Source organism: Sarcophilus harrisii, chromosome 1 (assembly GCF_902635505.1).
Source record: "Sarcophilus harrisii chromosome 1, mSarHar1.11, whole genome shotgun sequence".
NCBI lineage: Eukaryota > Metazoa > Chordata > Mammalia > Dasyuromorphia > Dasyuridae > Sarcophilus > Sarcophilus harrisii.
In genome coordinates, this window is record NC_045426.1 from 292,300,561 (window position 1) to 292,323,570 (window position 23,010).

The following is a 23,010-nucleotide window of genomic DNA, read 5'->3' on the forward strand; positions in this document are numbered from 1 at the left end:
TAATGATATGTAAAAAATGTATCATATTTTCTATGGACAAAGTTTATAGAGCAAAGAACCGTTTATGACAAAAACCTTTTACGTCAAGGTCATGTATCTATTTGGAACTTTATCTGTTTCATTCATCTAAAGACACTATTTATTCTTTGCCTTCTTGATATAAATTCTCAGATTAATACTTCCTTCACATAACATGTATTAGATATATAAAGACTAGAGCTCTATCCTTGTTGCAATAGGCATAAGCATTATAAGTTCACTAATTTAGGGGTGGAAGAGGTCTTGGAAATCATTTAGTCTAATGCCCTTACTTGCATATGAGGAAACTTCAGGCCCAGAAGTCAACTGACTTAAAGTCACATACATATAGTGACAGAAGGAGAATACAAACTCAGTTCTATTTTAACTCCAAATCCATTACTCTTATTAAAGGACTCACCCATGTCAGCAGTGACTATGGTAGATTGATTCTCAGGGATGGAAACAGATGTTTGGTCTTGATCCAAGCTTCGAGAATCCTCATTGACTTCTTGTTGACTTTGACTGAGCTCTGATCGAAACTCTGAATACTCATCTTCTTCCCTAAACAAAAGAGTCAGTAAGATAACCCACAATGGGAGGATTACAAGAAAGTCAGTCAAGAAAGACTAAGGGACAAGAGCAAAGCCACCCATGGAGTGATGACCTCTCTCTCAGCAGTCATACAGATTTCTTTTCTAACAAACCAAAGACACACATTCTCAATTTAGGTGGTAGATCAAGATCTATTGTTATTCTTACAAATATATTCACTTATAGACTAAAGTGGGAATATAGAAAAAAATAAACTTAAAAATAAATAAATGGAATGGGAATATAAATTATTGAGTTGGAAATACTTTTCAATTCAAATGAAGAAAGAGGCTTTTTCTAACACCCTAGCATATAAGTCATAGAATATAAGAGCAGATATGGAGCATGTGGAGCAGTTTCCCAACCTTTTCTGCTGATTGGGTTTTTTTCTTGAAAAAAAAAGCCCAGAGTAATTTGAATGAGCTAATGAACTGATAAAACCAATGGAAAGTTAAGCTTCCATTGCTTCATGGAATGAAGCACTTCATTCTTCAAACTGAACTAGATGCTGCAGGATTTATGAGGAGAAGTAATTCCATCCTATAAAACTGAGTTATTAGACTGTCAACTTCATGAAAGCAGGGATGGTGTCTTATCTCCTAGTTCTTATTTTTAATCAATGGGTCCAATGTTTTACAAACAAATTGTTTATTAAATTGGGTTAAATGCAATGTTACCCAATTTAATTCAATGCAATTCAATTTAATAAAGCTTAATTTTAAGCCATCTATTGTTCCAAGACCCATAAAAATATTACTTGAAGCTACTTTAATCTGTTTCCTATTAAGAGAGATGAATTCCATATGCATTTTCTTTAATTTATTCTAAATAAACTTTAAAAAAAAAAAGAAGAAGAATTATTTTGACTCTGTTACAAATCTAACTAAACCAGAACCTTCCACAAGTTTACAAGATTATCAAATTTAAAGCTGGAAGGAATTCTAGAAGTCACTGAGGACAATCCTTTAATTTTATAGAGGAGGAAACTAAATTTCAAAGAGAATAAAGAATTTAATCTGTGCTGCAAAGTTCCATAAGATATAATTCTTCCCTTCTGTCTCCATATTCAGTAAACTGCAGTGACTCCTTATATTTGAACCTGGAGATAACAAAATCTTCCATTTCAGCTTAAAGCTTTTCACAACCTGGTGCCATGCTTTTTCCATTTTTCTGACTCCCCTCCTACTTTACAGATCAGCCATATACACAGAACACTCTACTTCCCTCTCTCTGCACTGGCTATATCCCTCACATCTGGAATGTGTTACAAACTCTGGTTTTCTTCAAGCCTTAACTAAACACCATCTTTTACAGCATATTTTTTACTGGTGACCCCAGTTACTAGAAACTTATTCTCTAAAGTTGCCTTTCAAAAAAATAAATTAATTAAAAATGAAGTTGCTTTTCATCTACTATCTTCTATGGATTTTTTTTTTTACACACATGTTGTATCCTTCATCCAAACATAAGCTCCTAGTAGAGTGTTTTTTTTGTTTGTATTCCTTGTTCACTGATTGGAAAAAAGTCAAGTATATCAGACTTGGAAAATTTTTCCTTAAACCCTATAATATAACTAACTACACTCTAGCACTTAAAAATAACAATAATATGGATAGCTTTTATTTGAGCATTATTCAAGGCCATTATGTTCCTTCATCTTCAATGTCATATCTAGCTCATATGATCATCAGCTTCAGAGCTGATATGAATCTGTCAAGAATCATAAAGAGTCAATGGAATATTTTTTTCAAATACTCTGAGATAAAATAATCTTCAAATTCTGGGAATAACATCATATTATGTAAAGTTCATGGGGAAATAATCTCAACTACAATAATTCAAAGAAAATATTTGCCCATTACCTGATATATCTTCAGTTTTTTATTTTTTCTTAGAACAAAAAGAATATAGCAAAGGAATTTTCATGGTATTCATATCATTACTTTAATGTTATTTATATAGGAAAATTCAGTATTTTAATAATGTTCCTTCAATTTTGAAGCATTATAGAAATTAAGTCTATTAATTTATTCATAATAAAATGTTCTTTCTTCTAACATTTTTTTTTTGCTACCTTATGATTCATCTTCATTAAAATGCCATAGGCTCAACAAGTGTAAGTCACTTTCTAAAAACTTCCTAAATCCATTTGGCCTGACACTCAGAGGTATCTGAAAAGTGATTATGTTTGCATATAAAATATAAATTAATTTATATCAGTCTTCACTAACTTTGTTATAATTTGTTGTTTATACCAAAAGTTCAATATTGCCCAAATCTTGCTAACTTTGCAACCTTGAAAGATGAAAGCCTGAGATATTTATGTTATCAGTGATAGCATGTGGTTAATTCCAACTTCAACTTTTTGCACAATTCTTTGTAAAGAAAATATAGAATAGACATTGTTTCTACCATTAGTGCTATTTTGATTAATTACTATTCTACCAATTTCCTATCCTCTTGGATATTTTAAGAGAGAGCTTTAGAATTTTATTTTAAAGGATTTTCCTCTCTATGGCCCTAATTCAGAATTCTAGGCAAGAAAATGCTTATACAAACCTTCTGTTATTCCAAGAAAATGCTTATATATAAACCTGTTATTTCTACAGAGATAGATATCAACTATCTGCTTTCCTTAAGGCTGTTCCATGAGCCTTGTTAAAACAAGAAATTTCATCTCTAATCTAATAATCTACTTAAATCAAACCCTTTTCTGAACGATTATGGAAAGCACACTAAATAAACTTGGGACAGTGGATAAAAAAAAAAATGGCTGAGGATGAAGTTTTAGATATCAATGACTCTCATAGAAATGAGAAAAAGACATACGAAAAATTCTGAAGTCTAATCCTGCCTTTGTTCTTCAATGACAATGACTCCAAGAAAGTCACTTAACTCTACCAATAAGTTTTTTAATCCTTCATTCTGATGACTGGAAAAACAATGGATCAATGGAAAAACAATGAATCAATAAGTACCCAAGTATTAGGTTGAGGGGTGAGGATGAAAGAGAAAAATACCTACTCTACATCTGTAATTTCATTAGTAAAAGGAATTTTGTCTACCAATGCAGAATGGAGACTGTTCTAACTTCTTATTCTCCATAACTTCTTAGTGTTGGAGTACTGAGAGACATTAAGTGACAATGAGAGTCAAAGAGCAAGAGACCTGCATTTGTCTTACTGAGGCCAGCTCCTTACAACTCCACAATTAAAAAAGATTACAACAGAAAGATGCCCAGCTACAATACCCATAAGCCAATTTAAGATCCTAGAGGGGAATATATTATTTATGCGAAACAAAGCCAAAATAAAGAGAATAAAGGAAAACAGATAATAGCCTTTTAAGATTGCCATAAGAAAGGGTTCTATCTATACCTGTGATCACACAATCTATATTTTACTTACATCATTTCCTTTTTAGAAATTAGAAAAATTTGCACATGTTTAACCTACAGTAGATTGCTTGCTGTTTTGGGGTGGGGGGGGGGAAGGAGACATGAGGGAAAAAAATCTGGAACACAAGGTTTTGCAAAGGTGAATGCTGAAAACTATCTTTGCATGTATTTGGGAAAAAGTAAAATATTATTAAAAATTTTTAAAAAGAAATTAGAAAAACAATTTGGAATACCTTACCTTATTGTTGTTCCTTGGAGGTGGTCAATTTTCTTATTTAGCTCAGCAATGATGCTGTGAAGTTCCGTGATTCGTTCCTCATAACGCAGGTTCATTTGTTCTTGAACATCTTCATATTCTTTCATGAGATGGGATTGCTCTCCCTAACTCCAAGAAAGAAACCATAGAAAAGAAGCAAGAGCGAACTGAGAGTCTATGTCTCATCTGGTCATCCTAGGTAAATGATTCCATTCAATATCTAGATTAAAATCTTCTCAAATACCAAATGGAAATGCTGAAGAGTCCATAATCAAAGCCAAATATAATAAATTGAATGATCCTATCATAGGAAAATAGCCAAAGTCAAAATTCACTTCATTTCACATTTCTCTATAGTACACTTGAAGGAAATAAATTCAACAGGCTTTGTTGTTTTATTATTGGACCTGCAGTTTCCTGAAAGGGAACTTCTGATCATGAAATTCTCTCGCCCAATGCAGACTGGCACTCCTCTGCAGTGAACAAATCTTCTACCAGAAGCTCTCTGTCTAACCATTATGCTACTTTGCCTTTCAAAATTTTTTCTCTGCCTTTACAATAATCTCAATACATGATAATTCCATGGCTGAACAAGTTAGTAGTTGAAGATACCAAAAAGATAACATGTTTTTCTTTCACTTTCTGACAGATAGACATTTATTTCAGAACTATATTGATCACATGGCACAGTGGTAAGAACACTTGAAGCAGAAGCCAGGATATCTACATTAGATTCCTGGCTCAAGTGCTCACTAGCTCTGTTATCCAGCATAACTAGTCTACTTGCTGTATAAGATGCTCCATTTCTCCTATGATGTTCTCTCCTCACACCTCTATTTCTTCCTTTCCTGGCTTCCTACAAGACTTGGATCAAACTTCACTTTCAACGAGCAGAGCTAAGAGAACACTGAATCCAGTAACAAGAAGATTACATGAAGATCAACTGCGATGGACTTGGCTCCTCCCAACAATGTGGTGATTCAAAGCAATTCTAATAGACTTGGGATGAAAAATGCCACCCACATCAAGAGAAAGAACTAGTGAGACTGAATATGGATCAAAGTATAGTATTTTCACCTTGTTGTTTTGTTTAGTTTCCCCTTTTGGTCTGATTTTTCTTGTACAATATGACAAATATGGAAATAATTTGTAAAAGAATTGCACACATTTAACCTATATTAAATTACTTGTTGTAGGGGAAAGGCAAGGGAGGGAGGGAGAAAAGTCTGGAACATAAAGTCTTACAAAAATGAATGTTGAATATCTACATGTATTTGGAAAAATAAAATACTATTGAAATTTTTATATATATATGTATATGTATATGTGTGTGTGTGTGTGTATATATATGTATATATATATGTATTATCCTCAGCAAAAGCAAAACAAAAAACAAAACCCTTTAATTTCTGCAAGTCTTTCCTGATCACCTCAGATACTTCTCATCTATTCAGTATTTTGTACATACTTTGTTATTTACATTAGAATGCAAGTTCCTTTAAGAAAAGGCTGTTTGTTTTTCCTTAGTATTCTTAAAGCTTAGCATAGTGCCTAGTAATATGTATTAAATTAATATTTTAATTGAATGAAAGACTATAATCTCAAATACATTAATAATGATGTTGCAAAGGATCATGGTAAAGATGCCAAGAAGTCCATACAAGGTGTTATTAGAGATTTGTTTACAGGGATATAAATTATGTGACTGCAACATCCAAGTGAATTATAGTACAATTTATTATACTGTTATATTGTAAAATTATTCAATAACTTGAAATTAATTATAGTAATTTCAAGTTATTGAATAATTTTACAATATAACCAAGCAAGCAAACATGGTATGGTGGTGGGGAAGTAGAAGAACCTCAGGAATGGTTTTCCTAATGAAAAAAATGTTGGTTCATCATCACGCAAAAGGGAAACACTAGTGAGATCAGAATGAAGACAAATTTTAGGCCCTGAATATATGAATAAACTAGACACAGGATACAAACCACCTTATTTTATCATATTAAGTTAAACCCTTTCTTAATTCTGTGCTATACATATATTCTGTTGGGAAAAAAAAAATTGCTTTAGTAAGGAATCCCCTTGAGCTTTCTTGAGCCTTATAAGATATGCGATGAAGTAAAGCAATTCCCACAAAGATTCCAGAGAAAACAAGGTATCAACTGCATTTATCACAAGCTAACAAAAACCAAATTTGTTCCAGCATTCTTGATTATGATTAGTTGAAGAATGAGAAAGCCAAGAATGTGATACTTTAACATAAGTAAGTGAAAGATGTGTGGGCAGAAAGGAGTTATGATGGATAAAATTATCATGTGTGCATCACCTTTGTCATAATTCAAATCCTGCCTCAGACATTCATAGCTAAAAGATAAGGGCAAGCAATAAAACAAAAATGAAGAAAACAATTACTTAAAATTAGAATTTGTCAAATGGAAGCTAATAATTCTATTGAGACATCAAGAAACAATTTAAAAAAATTAAAGAATGAAAAAAAAACAGAAGGAAAGGTGAAACTCATTGGTAAAAACAACTGATCTAAAAATAGATCAAGGAAAGATAATTTAAGAGAGAATAAATTACCTGAAAGCCAAGACTAAAAAAAAAAGGGGGGGGGGGGTAAGACGAGGGTCTGGACATCATATTGCAAGAAATTATAAAGGAAACTTGCTCCAATATGTAAGAAACAGAAAGAAAAGTAATCATTTCCTGAAAGATACCCCAACATAATATGATAGAATATTACTAGGAATATAATCATCAAAATTCTAAAATTCCCAGGTCAAGGAAAAAACATAAGCAGCCAGAAAGAAATAATTCAAATACCATAGAGTCACAGTAACAATCACACAAAACTTTGCTTTATTTTGTCATTTTTCTGTCATGTCCAACTTTTCATGATCCCACTTTAGGATTTTATTACTTGAGATACTTAAGTATCTTAAGTGACTTGACATTTCCTTCTCTAATTCATTTTATAGATCAGGAAAGTGAGGCAAACAGGATTAAGTGACTTGCTCAGAGTCTATACAATACCTGAGGCCAAATGTGAACTTAGATCTTCTTAACTCCAGGCCTGGCAATCTATATTACATAGCTGACTGAGTTAAGATTACAACCTAGAAAAACCTACATAGCAAAACTGGATATAATCCTTCAGAGGAAAAAAAAAAATAGGTATATAATGAAATAGAGGTCTTTTGAGCATTCCTAATGAAAAGACCAGAATTGAGTACAAAATTTCACATTTAAACACATTTAAAGATAAGCATGAAAGAAAAATCATAAGGGACTCAATAACAAAACTGTTTACAATTCCATATAAGAAAATGACTTAGGTAACTTCTAAGAACTTTTAATATTATTAAGGTATTTTAAAAGAGTCATAGAGGGCACATTATATTGGAATTATTTCAAAAGAAGAATGGAAGTGTGAGAAAAGGATGCACTGAGAAAAGATGATAATTGAGGAAATTATCTCACATTAAAGAGGTGTCCAAAAAGAAATTTAAGAGTGGAGATACAAACGGTGAGGGGACAGGACATAGATAATGCTTGAACCTCATTTTTGTCTAAATTGTTTGAAAAGGGGAAGAATATATACATGCATACAGAAACTTAGATATAAGAATCTATCTTATCCAACAAGGATGCAGGAAAAAAGGGGTCTAAGAGATGTGTAAAGGGCAGTAACTCAGTATGATTGATTTAATCCTACAACAAGGTGTTAACTCAGTGGAATTGATAAAACAATGGTTATCTAGTTTAGCATGTGAGTTCTCTAGTTCAGTACGACTGATTTAATCTTATAACAAATAATGGTTCCCTAATGATATGATTGGTTTATACTCAATATACTGTAATGATGTAAATTGTAATAGAGTATTATAAACTGGGACAAACTCATCCAGAGACAGACTTCAAGACAGAGACTGTCCTGGTGGCTCTCCTGCCTCCTGCACTGAAACCAAGACCCATTCTGGGCCCCAGATGAAGGAGATAGACTGAAGGTGATAAAAAGTCTTTGGACTTTATCCTTGACTATTCTCGTGGTGATTACTCTGCTAAAACAAAGGCTGGTCCCAAGACCTCCACAAAACTAACCAGAACATTACAAAGAAGAAAAGGTGGTGAGAAGAAACAGTGTTAAGAAGCAAAATAGATAACTGCAAAGGAAAAGGGTAAAAAACATGAAGAGAAGGATGAACAGAAAAAAAATAGGGTGGAGGGAAATACACAGTAATCATAAGTATGAATGTGAATGGGATAAACTCACCCAAAAAATGGAAGTAGGTAAAATGAAATTTTTTTTTTTAATTGAAGCTTTTTATTTTCAAAACATGAAACATTGACCCTTGAAAAACCCCGTGTTCCAATTTTGCTCCCTTTCCACCTACCCTCTCCACTACATGGCATGTAATCCAATATATGTCAAACGTGGTGAAAATAATGTTAAATTGAATATAGGCATACATATTTATACAATTATCTTGCTGCACAAGAAAAAGAGAGAGAAAGAAAATAAAATTCAAGCAAACCACAACAAAAAGAGTGAAAATGCTATGTTGTAATCCACCCTTAGTTCCCACAGACCTCTCTCTAAGTATAGATGGTTCTCAGCATCACAAGATCATTGGAATTGGCCTGAATCATCTCATTGTTGAAAAGAGCCACGTCCATCAGAATTGATTATCATATAATTTTGTTATTGCCGTATAAGAAACACATAGTTAAAACAAGGGGCTGAAACAGAATCTATTATGCTTTGGTAGAAATAAAAAAATGAGGGGCAAGCGATCATGGAATCACACACAAAAAAAGCAAAAAATAGACCTGATTAAAAGAGAGAAACAGAGAAACTATATTTTGCTAAAAGACGAAGTATATAACAAATAACATAGCATCCAAATTTTTAAAGGAAAAGTTAAATGAGTTATAGAATAAAATAGTAAGAATACACTAGTAGGAGAGTTCAATCTCTCAAAACTAGATAAATATAGCCATAAAATGAATAAGAAAGAAATTAAGGAGACAAGCAGAATTATAGAAAAGTTAGCTATAATAGGTGTCTGGAGAAAACTTAATGGGAAAGAAAAGAGTATACTTTTTTCTCTTGTACATGGCATCATCACAAAAGCTAATTATGCCTTAAGACACAATAGCCTCACAAACACACACAGAAAAGCAGAAATATCAAACAGCTCCTTTTAGAACCATAATGTTATAAAAATTATATTCAAAGGGTCTTGGAAACATAGTTTAGAAATTAATTGGAGACTAAGTAACCTAATTCTAAAGAATGAATGAGTCAAATAACAAATCATAAAACAATAATTTCATTAAAGATAATGACAATAATAAGACAACACATCAAACTTTATGGGATACAAATAGTACTTAAGAGAAATATTATATCACTCAATGCTTACATTAGGAGGGAAAAAAAGAAAAATAGATCAGTGAACTGGTTATGCAACTAAATTAAACTAGAAAAAAATAGCAAATCAAAAATAGTGATCCTGAAAAATCAAAGGAGAGATTAATAAAATGGAAAGTTTTTATAAAATCCACTGAACTAATAAAATAAGAAAGTGATTTTTTACAACAAAACCAACAAAATAGATATATAATTGGTTAATATTATATTTAAAAAAGAAAGAGGAAAACCAAATTACCAATATCAAAAATGAAAAGGGTGAATGGAATACCAGTGAAGGTGAAATAAAAAAAAAAAAAATTAGGATCTATTTTGTCCAATTATATACCATCAAACCTGACAATCTAAAGTGAAATGAATAAATATTTGCTAAGATATAAATTGCCCATATTTACAGAAAAGGAAACAATATTAGAAACTGAATAAATTTTTAAAATTTAATTCCCTAAGATGAATTCCCTATGAAGAAATTCCCGGGACCAAAAGGATTCCTAAGTGAATTCTTCTAAACATTTTAATTAATTCTAGTACTATCTACATCATCTGAATAAATAGATAAGTAGGAATCCTACCAAATTTTTTCTTTAACACAGCTATAATTTTGATATCTAAACCAAGGAGAGCAAAAACAGAGAAAGAAAACCAATGAGCAATTTCCCTGATGAATACTAATACAAAAATAAACTAAATAAAACACTAGTTACATTACAGAAATATTCCACAAACATTATATACCATGACCAGGTGGGATTTATACCAGAATGATGAAGTTTGACTAGTTAAATAAATGAAGTTATCTATAAGCAAGCATCTAGATACAGCTCAACTCTGACAATTGACTGCAACTGAAACAACCATGGTCTTGAGATAAAATGGCCTAAGAATTTAAGCTTTTCCTGAGAATGAGTTTAAATTACTGATATTCTTCATTAACTTAATTTTATACCACCAGGGAAGATAGGTAGCACAGTGGATAGAGCACAAGCCCTGAATTCAGGAGGACCTGACCGAGTTCAAATGTGGTTTCAGACAATTAACACTTCCAAGCTGTGTGGCCCTGGGCAAGTCACTTAATACCAATTGCCTCAGGGGTAAAAAATTATCCCACCAAGGACTCTGACTTTAAGTTATTATATCAATTACCGCTTGCAAACATAAGGGCATACATCATGTGCTCTTACATGAGAAATTAGAATACAATCTTGGGAGAAGCAGGTAGACACAATGAGGAAATCCATGCTGGAGATGACAATCATGAAATTGTTGCAGGCATTTAGAGATCATTTTATAAGATATTTCAGGGGAAAGAAGAAGCCAAAAAAAAAAAATAAAAATGGGGGAAATATATAGACAACATTAGTACACCAAAAAGGTGATCAATGGGACATTAAAAACTTTTGATCATATGCCTATTTATAATATCTTAATAAGAGTGATCTTTAAAGGGCATCCTTTATTAAAAGTGAACAGGATACAGCCAGGCTCTTGCAAAGAATTTTTAAAAATACATCATATCTTTAAAATCAGTTGATTTAAAAGTAATAAAAACAACCATGATTCTGCGGTGTTGATTTTAAAAAGCCTTTTGATGTCATAGAGCAAAATGGATCATTAAAGATTCTTCAGTAAAAATACATACCTAATGTATTGGATTGCTTGCCAGGTAGAGGAGGGGATGGGGAGAAGGGGAAAATTTGTGGCAGGGGGTTATGCAGGGGTCAATGTTGGAAAAATTACCCATGCATATGCTTTGTGAATAAAAACCTTTAATAAAAAAATGCATACCTATATTATAGTCATAGTTTTTATTTAATAAACTGATATTTTATTGTAAAAATTCAAAAGTATTAGCAACAATAAATTATCAATATTAAGAACAAGAATAAAACTCTTTATATATAGATAGTCAAGTCAGCTTCATTTTATGGATTGGAAGCATTGTAGCTTTCTTGGTAAGTTTTTTCCATCAAGTCTGAGATTTTATGTAACATTCATGAAGGTAAAGAACATCTTGGTGCAAATAGAAAAATTCTTTCATTGCTTTTCTAATTTCTTATAGTCTGCTTCTAGTTTCTTAAAATATGCATCCAACTGGTAGATAAGAGAACTATTACTTGTTCTTCAATAAAAGTGATCTGATCCAGTCAGGCTAATGGGATAAAGTCCTTCAAGTTTCTACTAATATTTATGTTTCACTTTTAGATATTTCAAACCAGGCAGTCAAATTTGCCTGACAAATGACCATTTTGAAAACTGTATTCTGCCACAGCCCTTTAACGTCATCCTTGGAGGGCTCCATGGCCCCCTTGGCTGTATTTACAACAGCATCATGTCAACCCAGGCGTCTTACCAGGCCACAAAGTCCCTCCCAGAAAAAGAAAAATCATATAAAAATTATAACACAATATTAGTACACAAAAAGATGATCAAAAGGACAATAACTTTGGATAATAAACCTGATAAAATATTACAAAGATATCTTAATATTTAATATAAAATATACTATATCATGTAATAGTGTTTGTGTCTATGTGTGTGTGCAAGTGCACATGCATGCAACCTTCTGAGCTGGAAGCAAACACATCAAACAGAAATAGTGACCCTTTCTCCTCAAGCTTTTCACTAGTCTCACTCACCTCCCTGCCCTGTCCTGCCTAGTTCTTTATTGTTACTACCTCTCAGGAATAGCCTTTCCTTCCCATACTATTCATTTATAAATGCAACCATTAATAATTTCTTAAGTCCCTGAATTAGTTTCGCTGGGTTTTATAGGAGATTTGAGTATTTAGAAGATCCTGCTCCCTTTCCAACCACTGAGTAGCAATTATTGGCTAAATGAAAGATTTTCATAGTCACAGCATCACTGATGAGAGAAATAAAAGACAATTCATCACAAAACTATATATTTTTAAAAGGATCTTACATATTCTAGTGAGATTTACTGAAGGCTATTTTTGTAGCCAGCTGAGAACCTTAAATAAAGAATAAAAGTCTGAATAATAAGAGCTATGGGGTTTTTCCTAAGCATTCTTGGGAATAAAGTATTGTGCTTCAGGCTATCTGTAATGCTGCTTAGTCTGTGTCATATAACAATACATAAATTACTTTGCAGATTCTCCTTCAGGAATCAAGAATCTCTCAAGTGTGAATGTGATAATTTTTATTTTTTATCCTTGCTTTCCCAGTGTTTTGGGGCAGTGATAGGTAAAAAAACATAAGGTAGTATCTGCTGATTCTATAAACCACAATATCTCTCTGATGAGTGTTAATGGTATGATGAAAATCCCTTGAATCAGAAGAAAATTTGTAAAAAAAATAAAGATTATCTGCTACAGATATGAGTTTGGACAAGGATTTTTTTAAAATCATTTTATTTTTCCCTAATACACATAAAAACTTTTTCAACATTCTTTTTTCTAAAATGGGTTCCAAATTCACACTCTCTCCCTCTCTCTCCTCTCCTCACTGAGAGGAGGACAACTAGGTTGGTGCAGTGGATAGAGCACCAGCCCTGAATTCAGGAGGACTTGAGTTCAAATCTGGCCTCAGACACTTAATGCTTAAAATTTAATGACCCTGGGCAAGTCACTTAACCCCAATTGCCTCAGGGGAAAAAAAGAAAGGAAAAAAAAAAAAGAGAGAAATTATAGTCAAGCAAAACATATTTCCATATTAGTAATGTTGTAAAAGAAAAGACCAAAATAAAAACCCAAGAAAATATGTTTTGATCTATATTTAGATTCCATCATTTCTTTCTGATGGTGCTGTTAATAGATAGCACCTTTTATCACAAGGCCTTCAGAGTAGTCTTGGATTATAGTATTGTTGAGAATAGCTAAGTCATTAAAAAAAAAGAGAGAGAGAATTCATAATGAAATTTGTTCATACACTGTTATGGGATAATCTGTTCTGAATTCTCTCTGAGACTGCCACCCAGAGCATGGGCAATGCAACAGAATCCTGCCCCCAATGCCTGCAAAGAGACTCCTGCAATCTCCTTCTCACCAGTTCTGACCTTCACCATCTATAAGCTGAGAGCTCCAGAAGCAGTGACTGCTGCTGCTTCAGTTACTCTCATAACCTGTTCCTACTTAGCTGGGATCAGATTTGTCCCAGAACCTGTGCTGAACCTGAGCTTCACTCTCCCCTAGATGATAGAGAACTTTTCCTGAAGATCTTCTAAGTCACTTTGGGCTGAAAAATTATTTCACCTCATTCTTTTGTGGATTCTGTCAACTGCAGAATAAGTTTTAGTGCATTATTTAAAGGAGTTTGGAAGGCTTTGGGGGAAACTGCCTTCTCTCCAACATCTTGGCACTGTGTCTGCCACCCCACCATGATATTCTTGCAAAAGGAAATGCAAAAAGAGCAAAGGTTACATTTAATCAGGCTTCAACTGTTGGCTTTTCAGAACCAGTTTCCATGGCAAAGCATGCTAGCTATGTAAATATTGTAAACAGGTTAGTATTCACTGAAGTTTAGTGGGGTGTCTTGCATCTATACAGTAAATAGCTGATAGTCCCAAAGTTTTTTTTTTTTTTTTTTTTTTTTTTTTTACACCACAGTAGACCTTATGATTGTTTTTATTTGAGGGGCACAAATTAGGAAGATATGCATGAGCTCATCAAAATTACCTATAATGTTATGGGGGATGTCTTAAAATCAGAGAATCTTGGAGTTCATGGTACCAAACCCATAAACTGAGAACTAGAAGGGTATTTCAGTGTCATCATTTGACAGAGAAATAAAGCAATTCACATGGTTTCACAAAGTAAACTGGCAATACCAGGATTCAAACCCAAGATTCAAACTCCAAATCCACTGTTCTTTCCTCTACAAGAGATCTCAGAAGCTGTTCCTGAATAAAAACACACTTTACAACATAATTAGAAGTATTCTAGTCTTTGCTTGAAGATCCCCAAATAAGGGAATTTGCTACCCACTATCAAAGAAGCCCATTTCATTTTAAGATTGCTCTGTTAGGAAGTTTTGTCTTAAATGAAATCACAATTACATCCATTGCCCCCAAATTCTGCCCCAGGGGCCAAAGAAAACAAATATAATCCCTCCTCCACAAAAATCTTTCAAGTACAGTTATGCCTTCTACATGTCAACTTTCCTTATCATGGTTTCAATACATCACAGGTTAGCATAAGAAATTAAGAGGTAATTTGGGGTGAGTTTTGTGGAAGTTACAAATGATAAGAAAAAGGCCAGCAGATGACACAGAAAAAAGTTTAGATGTTCAGAAATATACTCATAGTATTATATGATATCAACCCAAATTTCACAATAAGGTAATTCAGACTTCTTTTCTGTATAAGGGAAACCCCCCCTCAAAAAAAACTTGCCTCATTGCAGGCGCACCATGCAATTCCCACAATTTGAGGATGCTTATCACATTTCCCCTAAGTCTTTTGTTTTCCAAGTTAAGCACACTTGGCTCCTTCAAAATCCTCTTCTGAACATTCTCTATATCATCAATGACTGCCCTATAATGTGGTAGCCAGAACTGAATATAATCGTCAAGATGTAGTCTGATGAATCATGGCAGAATACCTCCTTATTATATTATTCATCTCTTAAAGAAGCCTGAGATCACATTGGGGAGGGTCCACAGAGAAGGATTCTTCAAAGATCACAAAATCCTCTAAATGCTTCTTTCTCTAGATTAACATTGGGTTGATTAACAATCCAGGTATCAAGTACAGGTGTCAAGATACTATTAGGAGACACGGTATTTTTCAGAGCCAAGGCTCAGCATGCAAGCTATGCCCCGAGTTTGGCAAAATAACAATCCTTTGTGTTCACCCCTGGATGATCTCAGCCACAGCTAAATCCCAGAATTGTTTTATATAATTATTGCACTGTTTATAACAGCATAAGGTATTCTTTGAGATTAGACAAGTATGGAACAAGCTCAGACAAGTTTCAATCATGAAGATGTCCTATGAATCAAACTTGTCACATTGTTGTTGTTACCCATCACTATCAGGGCTATAACTCACTCTGTTGCCATTGGTATAAGTATTGAAGTTTAGCCCCCACTGCCTTGGATTCCACCACTTACTAGAGGGGAGCTCTAGCACATATGTCTAGTTCCCCTCCTTGCTTACAAGATATTTCCCTTCCTATAGGAAATTAACTTCTGTTTTAGTCTCTGCATAAGTTTTCCCTGCTCTGGCTATTTGGTTCTAAACTCCATTGACCAACAGGTTTGGTCCAGTTGACAAGCCAAATAGATTAAAAAAAAAAAAAAAAAAAACCTCACTAACATACATGAGAATACATCTCTGGTTCTGGTAATGTGAATAAACAATGAATCTGAAATCAGTATGCATTGGGCTGTACAACATTTGAAAAGAACAATGCTTTGAAAGATAAGCTGTTCTCCTCTAAAACAGAACCAGGATTATCCCTCTTGGATACATGAGTAAGCTAGTTTTGGTTGTTTGGTTGATTTTTTTCCCCTAAAAGGCAAATAGTCAAAAGTGTTGAGCTCAAGTTGTCCCTTCCTAAGCACAGTTTTCAGGCAGACCAACTATATTAACAAGGCTTCCTAGTCAAAAGGCATAAAAGGTCCTCTATTTGAAGTTAGGCTGACAATGCAGGAGACCATGGTGAGTTACCACAGCTCTCCCCCAATGCTGACCAGCTGCATTTCCAAATGGGGGGATGTCAGGAGTGAGACTGAGTTTAATTACGTTAAGAATTATACTATCCCTTGCATTGTTGGTGGAGTTGTGAACGAATCCAACCATTTTGGAGAGTAGTTTGGAACTATGCTCAAAAAGTTATCAAACTGTGCATACCCTTTGATCCAGCAGTGTTACTACTGGGATTATATCCCAAAGAGATTATAAAGAAGGGAAAGGGACCTGTATGTGCACGAATGTTTGTGGCAGCCCTTTTTGTAGTGGCTAAAAACTGGAAACTGAATGGATGTCCATCAGTTGGAGAATGGCTGAATAAATTGTGGTATATGAATATTATGGAATATTACTGTTCTGTAAGAAATGACCAACAGGATAATTTCAGAAAGGCCTGGAGAGACTTACACGAACTGATGCTGAGTGAAATGAGCAGGACCAGGAGATCATTATATACTTCAACAACAATACTATATGATGACCAGTTCTGATGGACCAGGCCAAACTCAGCAACGAGATCAACCAAATCATTTCTAATGGAGCAGTAATGAACTGAACTAGCTATGCCCAGAAAAAGAACTCTGGGAGATGACTAAAAACCATTACATTGAATTCCCAATCCCTATATTTATGCACACCTGCATTTTAGATTTCCTTCACAAGCTAATTGTACAATATTTCAGAGTCTGATTCTTTTTGTACAGCAAAATAACGTTTTGGTCATGTATACTTATTGTGTATCTAATTTATATTTTAATATATTTAACATCTACTGGTCATCCTGCTATCTAGGGGAGGGGGTGGGAGGGGTAAGAGGTGAAAAATTGGAACAAGAGGTTTGGCAATTGTTAATGCTGTAAAGTTACCCATGTATATATCCTGTAAATAAAAGGCTATTAAATAAAAAAAATAAATAAATAAAAAAGAATTATAGTATCCTTGCTAAATATCCTTTTTCTGCCAAAGCTAAGCAATCTTCTTTCTGTTATCTGTTAAATTATGAGTATCTTCTTTAATTCCAACATTAAACAAAAACCAATAGAATACCACCTGGAATCAGACACATCTATCATACCCTACATTAAAAAAAATCCTTAATACAAATGTTCTCTCAATGATGTTGACTAGTTACCCATCTGGAAACACTACACTCTTTGAGAAAACAAAAACTCTTATATTCAAAGAGCAAAGATGAAATACTGTTGGGCAAAGAAAGCTGTAGAATATGATAAAGTACATTCATCAAGCAATGCATGACTAGAAAAGTGGATGAGCTTATCTCATAAATTTAGGACTGGAAATGCAAATGAGTGCTGTTGCCCATGAAGTATTAAAAAAGATCTGAGAGAAGACTCACAAGATATTGGATAGCCCCAGTGATTAAAATCTACCAAAGAACAGAGATAACAATTTCATGGGGTGAAAAAGTGAAACTGTATTCTGATTTTCAAATAGTTATCATGGATATACTAAAGTATTGAAATATTTGTTCATTTTTATTGGTGGTTATTATGTTTATCATTTTTTTCTTAAACAGAACATTGCATGGGAAGTCAAAAGAGCTGGGTTCCAGATGTCATTTTGTTATATTATGATATAACCCTAGAGAAGTTTTATCCCTCTGTACATCAATTTCTTTGTTAGTAAAATGTTGGTATTAAGCTCTCATTAGAAAAAATGCTTAATTTGGAGCCAGGAGAAAACTAAATTTCAAATACTACTTTTGTGCTTACTAAGCTATGTAACAAAGGGCAAGTCACTTAACGTTTCTGAATCTCAGTTTCCTCATTTGTAAAACAGACAATAATTTTCTATAGTACCTACTTCTAAGAGTATAGTAAGGCTCAAATGAGGTAACGTACATAAAGTACTCTATAACACCACAAATAATTGCTACTATTGCCTCTTGGAGAAAATATATAATTCTCAGTTTGGAGTGCCACCTACCTTTACATCCCTAATTCAAACCCATTCTGTGATACCAGAGAAACTGAGGCAAGTGAGTAGAGATTAGTTTTTAATTTTGATGTGGAGAGTTTAAGCTAGCTGACCGAATGGAACTGTAGTCCAAAGTACTCGGTGCAGATAAACAGAGGCAGAGAGCTTATATATTCTTAGAATTAACTAGGGTTTGCAAACAGAATACATAATATGAGTATACAATTTTATAGGGGAAACAAAGGCACATAAGGGGGGTAAGGACACTGGGAGGATGGGCAAGCCAAAATTCCGGGAAAGGATCATAACTTAAATTTGACAGGACAGGGGTCAAGATAAGAAGATCAAGGACAGAAGACAGTGAGGCAAGAGGCAATACCTAAAAGGAGGGAGAATCATCTTAGCAAGGATAGAGATAATGCAATTTGCATTTATGATACAATGGTATGTTAAGGGAGGTTAGAACTTCAAGGTTTTCCTGGGCTCTTTTCTAAACACAATTTTCCCACTCCTAACTGCAAGGAAGGGAGCTGGCTATGGTTATTATCCAGGGCTCAACACTCCTCCTAAGGATCAACTCTTCTGATGAAATTACCAAGCTTGTTGTTCCATATACAAAACATTCCACTACTCTCTTTTCTTTGCATAGCGACCCAGAAAATATGGAAAAGAACCCCATCTTACCTCAGCTTTCAAATTACAGCTTATATGCCACCATGTTGAGGAAATTTATATTCATTCTCTTGTCTGTTAGGGCTCTTCCTCTTAAAATTACATAGTTATTACTTTGTCTTAATTACATAGTTATTACTTTGTCTTTACTTGTTTATGTACTGTTTTCCAAGTAATACATAACCAGCAGAATATAAATTCCTTGAAGGCACTGAAGGTTCCGTTTTTGTCTCTATATGCTAATATCTAGTAGAGTGCCTTAAGCTTAGGTCCTCAATAAAAGTCAGTTAATTGAACTGGTAAACCTTTAAGTTCTCTATGAATGCTTATCAAAATACATTCTAGTTTTAAAACTGAGTCTTAAAAAAAACACTTTTCAGAAACATTATACATCACCCACCTGTGCCTTTGCCAATTTCTTTTCCAAAAGGTCCCTTTCTCTTTCTGTTTGCTGTAGACGATTATTAAGCTCCATTATATCTTCTTTCAGAGATGCCAGGGCTGCTAAATGGAGCTATAAAAACAGAAACAAACAAAAAAATTTTTGTGACTTTGTTGGGTTTTGTTTTTTTTTTTTTGCAATAGTTAAAATAGTTTAAAAAGAGGATTAGTGAAAGATAATGCAGAATGTTGGAGGGGATGTGGGAAAACAGGGACGCTGATACCTTGTTGGTGAAACTGCGGATACATCCAGCCATTCTGGAGAACAATTTGGAACTATGCTCAAAAAGTTATCAAACTGTGCGTACCCTTTGATCCAGCAGTGCTACTACTGGGCTTATATCCCAAAGAAATTTTAAAGAAGAGAAAAAGACCTGTATGTGCAAGAGTGTTTGTGGCAGCCCTCATTGTAGTGGCCAGAAACTGGAAAGTGAGTGGATGTCCATCAATTGGAGAATGGCTAAATAAATTGTGGTATATGAATATTATGGAATATTATTGTTCGGTAAGAAATGACCAACAGGATGATTTCAGAAAGGCCTGGAGAGACTTACATGAACACTATTTCAAAGTCAGATTTTTTTTGTACAGCAAAATAACTGTTTGGACATGTATACTTATATTGTATTTAATTTATACTTTAACATATTTAACATGTATTGGTCAACCTGCCATCTGGGGGAGGAGGTGGGAAGAAGGAGGAGAAAAATTGGAACAAAAGGTTTGGCAATTGTCAATGCTGTAAAATTACCCTTGCATATAACTTGTAAATAAAAAGCTATAATAAAAAAAAAATTAAAAGAAAAGATTAAAAAAAAAAAAAGAACATTAATGGGTACAGAAAAGGCTAAAATACTTAGTATGTAGGAAAGAATACCCATACAAACTGAAGGCCTAATCTAAAATAATACTCTAGCTCTTTGCCTCTAACAGGGTAATATAGAATTAGCCTTTATCTTTATAAATTAAATAAATATGTAATCACGTAATTTGTGGTTCTGACATGTAATGAAACTTCTAAGAAAGTCAGATTTTTGCAAGAAACTAATTTAGATATTTGCAAGAGACTAATTTATAGAAATTCTTTGTAAAGAAGCAATAGCTTTCTTTTATTCTTTATTTGGGAGATTTAAATCTATCTGGCAACTTCCCCTGAGCAACTTTTACTGTTCAGGACATAGGCTTCATTTAAAATTTAGGAGAATATCTGATATTCAAATGCTATCATAGAGTTTGACTAAAAATCACTACTTAATGATTAAAACATTAGACTTAATGGGTAGGAAATTTCTGCCCTTCCAAAATATAATTGTGACTGAAAACCACTTCCCTCAGAATCTTGGTATAATGAAACTCACGCATTTTTAACTTTTTGAAAACTAAACTGCAAACACATATGCCCAGAAGATATTTTGGAATTGCCTTTTCTGGAAGGTTTGCTGACTCAAATAAATAAGTGTCAGTACATTATAAGATTCCTATGATTTCATGAAAAAAATCTCACCACCTCTCTTCCCTTTTATTGTCATGATCCAAACCATATACAAATCTATAGGGATAGACCTATCTATGTAATTAAATCACTATCAATCCCACATCTCATGTGTAGATAGGTGGGTAAAGAGTAGAGAAGATATTTGACAATTAAAATGCTGTACTATGACTATGAAAAATGTCAAAAAAAATTCTGATTAAAAAATTGAAGTTGATTTTCAAGGATAAACGTAGTTTTACAAAAAAAAAAAAGTACTGAAAAGATTTTATCTACATATTGACAAAAATGCTTTAAGTAAATCTGATCCTTTTAATGTCACTCAACTGATAAAATCTTGTGAGGATTTGAATGGGGAAAAGAAGGAAAACAAACTATTGGAAGCAATATTAGGCCTCAAAATTCACCATTACTGATAAATTAAAATATTAGAGTGGTTTCAACTCAATTAATTGTTCTGGACTGCAAATAACAAATCAAAAGCTGATCTAAAAGCAGTAGAGTCGCAGATTTAAAGAAGGAAAGGCAATATGGCTGCATGGCAAAAAAAGTGACCAGATTTCAGAGAAAACTTCAGTAAATAAATTCTTCATTTTCACTTCAGTGAAATGATCCTACATCCTACAGAGTAGAGTTGGAAATGGCAAGATTTCCCTTTTTAGACATAAACTCAGTCAAAAATACTTTGTCTTAGAGCAGCTAAGTAGGGTGCAGTGGATAAAGCATCAGCCCTGAAGTCAGGAGACCCGAGTTCAAATCTGGCCTAAGACACATAACACTTCTTAGCTGTGTTACCCTGGGCAAGTCACTTAACCCCAATTGCCTCAGCAAACAAACAAAAAATATTCTGTCTTATCTGAGTCTTGGGGTAAGATGTTGTATCTCCTAGGAAGAAAGATATGATTTTTTTTTAAAGTAATTTTTCTTTAAAAGACACAAAGGGATGTGAAAGACTTCCAACCTGAGTTTCACTAAATAACATCTTTTTGATCACTTCTGATAAAGGACAGGTTCCAAAGAGGTGAGGAACAAAACAGAAAGCTTTATAGGCAGTTTTCTAATCCTCAGCCACCTTTATTTTAATTTAGTATTAAAAAAGCAAAAGGTTAGGCCCTACTGTTGAAGTGATACCATGTAAACTATCATGTAGCCAAGTAGGCTAGACTAGCTTTTTCTCAAAACATTCTTGAGACTTAATTGGCTCAGGCGGATAAAGGATCAGGCCCCTAATATAGCTTCCTTTTGGCAAATAGTCTACCCATACAGGTGTATAGCAGATACTATGGTGATATTAGTCATGTTATACCATCTATATCACAGAGTTGATGTAAGAAAAGCTTAATTGCTATGTAACTGTATTATCGTTTATATAACAAGTAGAGATTATCTAAGATCTCACCTGTTTTCTTTTGCCCACTGTCACTGTCAGTTCTGATAGCAATGCAGGAGAAATAAAAATAAATTGCTTAATGTTACATTATTAAAATATAATAAGGATCTACAATACTTAAAGTACTGTGAGGAATACAAATAAGTATAAGACACATTCCTATCATTGAGGATTTTACAACTTAGAGATCCAAGATATGTCTCATTCTGAAAAGAGATTTTTTTTTTTAGGAGGCTGCAATTTACCACTGACAAGAATGAGTTTTATGCTTCACCTACTCCCTCTCATCACTATTAAGAGTAATCAAGAGCATGGACCCACACTTAACACCACATACCAAGATAAGATCAAAATGGGTCCATGATTTAGGCATAAAGAATGAGATTATAAATAAATTAGAGGAACATAGGATAGTTTATCTCTCAGACTTGTGGAGGAAGAAGAAATTTGTGACTAAAGATGAGCTAGAGATCATTATTGATCACAAAATAGAAAATTGTGATTATATCAAATTAAAAAGCCTTTGTACAAACAAAACTAATGCAAACAAGATTAGAAGGAAAGCAACAAACTGGGAAAACATTTTCCCAGTTAAAGGTTCTGATAAAGGCCTCATTTCCAAAATACATAGAGAATTGACTCTAATTTATAAGAAACCAAGCCATTCTCCAATTGATAAATGGTCAAAGGATATGAACAGACAATTTTCAGATGAT

At 33.5% G+C, this 23,010-nt stretch overlaps 1 protein-coding gene across 2 annotated transcripts in view; it reads right to left on the reverse strand.

Annotated features, from left to right (window-relative positions):
• Window positions 1–23,010, reverse strand: part of MCC (MCC regulator of WNT signaling pathway) — a 223,516-nt gene that overhangs the window by 99,305 nt on the left and 101,201 nt on the right. For both annotated transcript variants that reach the window (XM_031943717.1, XM_031943721.1), the window contains 3 exons: window positions 19,372–19,485; window positions 4,248–4,390; window positions 440–582 (listed from right to left, as the gene is read on the reverse strand). In XM_031943717.1, the coding sequence (XP_031799577.1) occupies window positions 440–582; window positions 4,248–4,390; window positions 19,372–19,485 (400 nt within the window). The remainder of the gene's footprint in view (window positions 1–439; window positions 583–4,247; window positions 4,391–19,371; window positions 19,486–23,010) is intronic.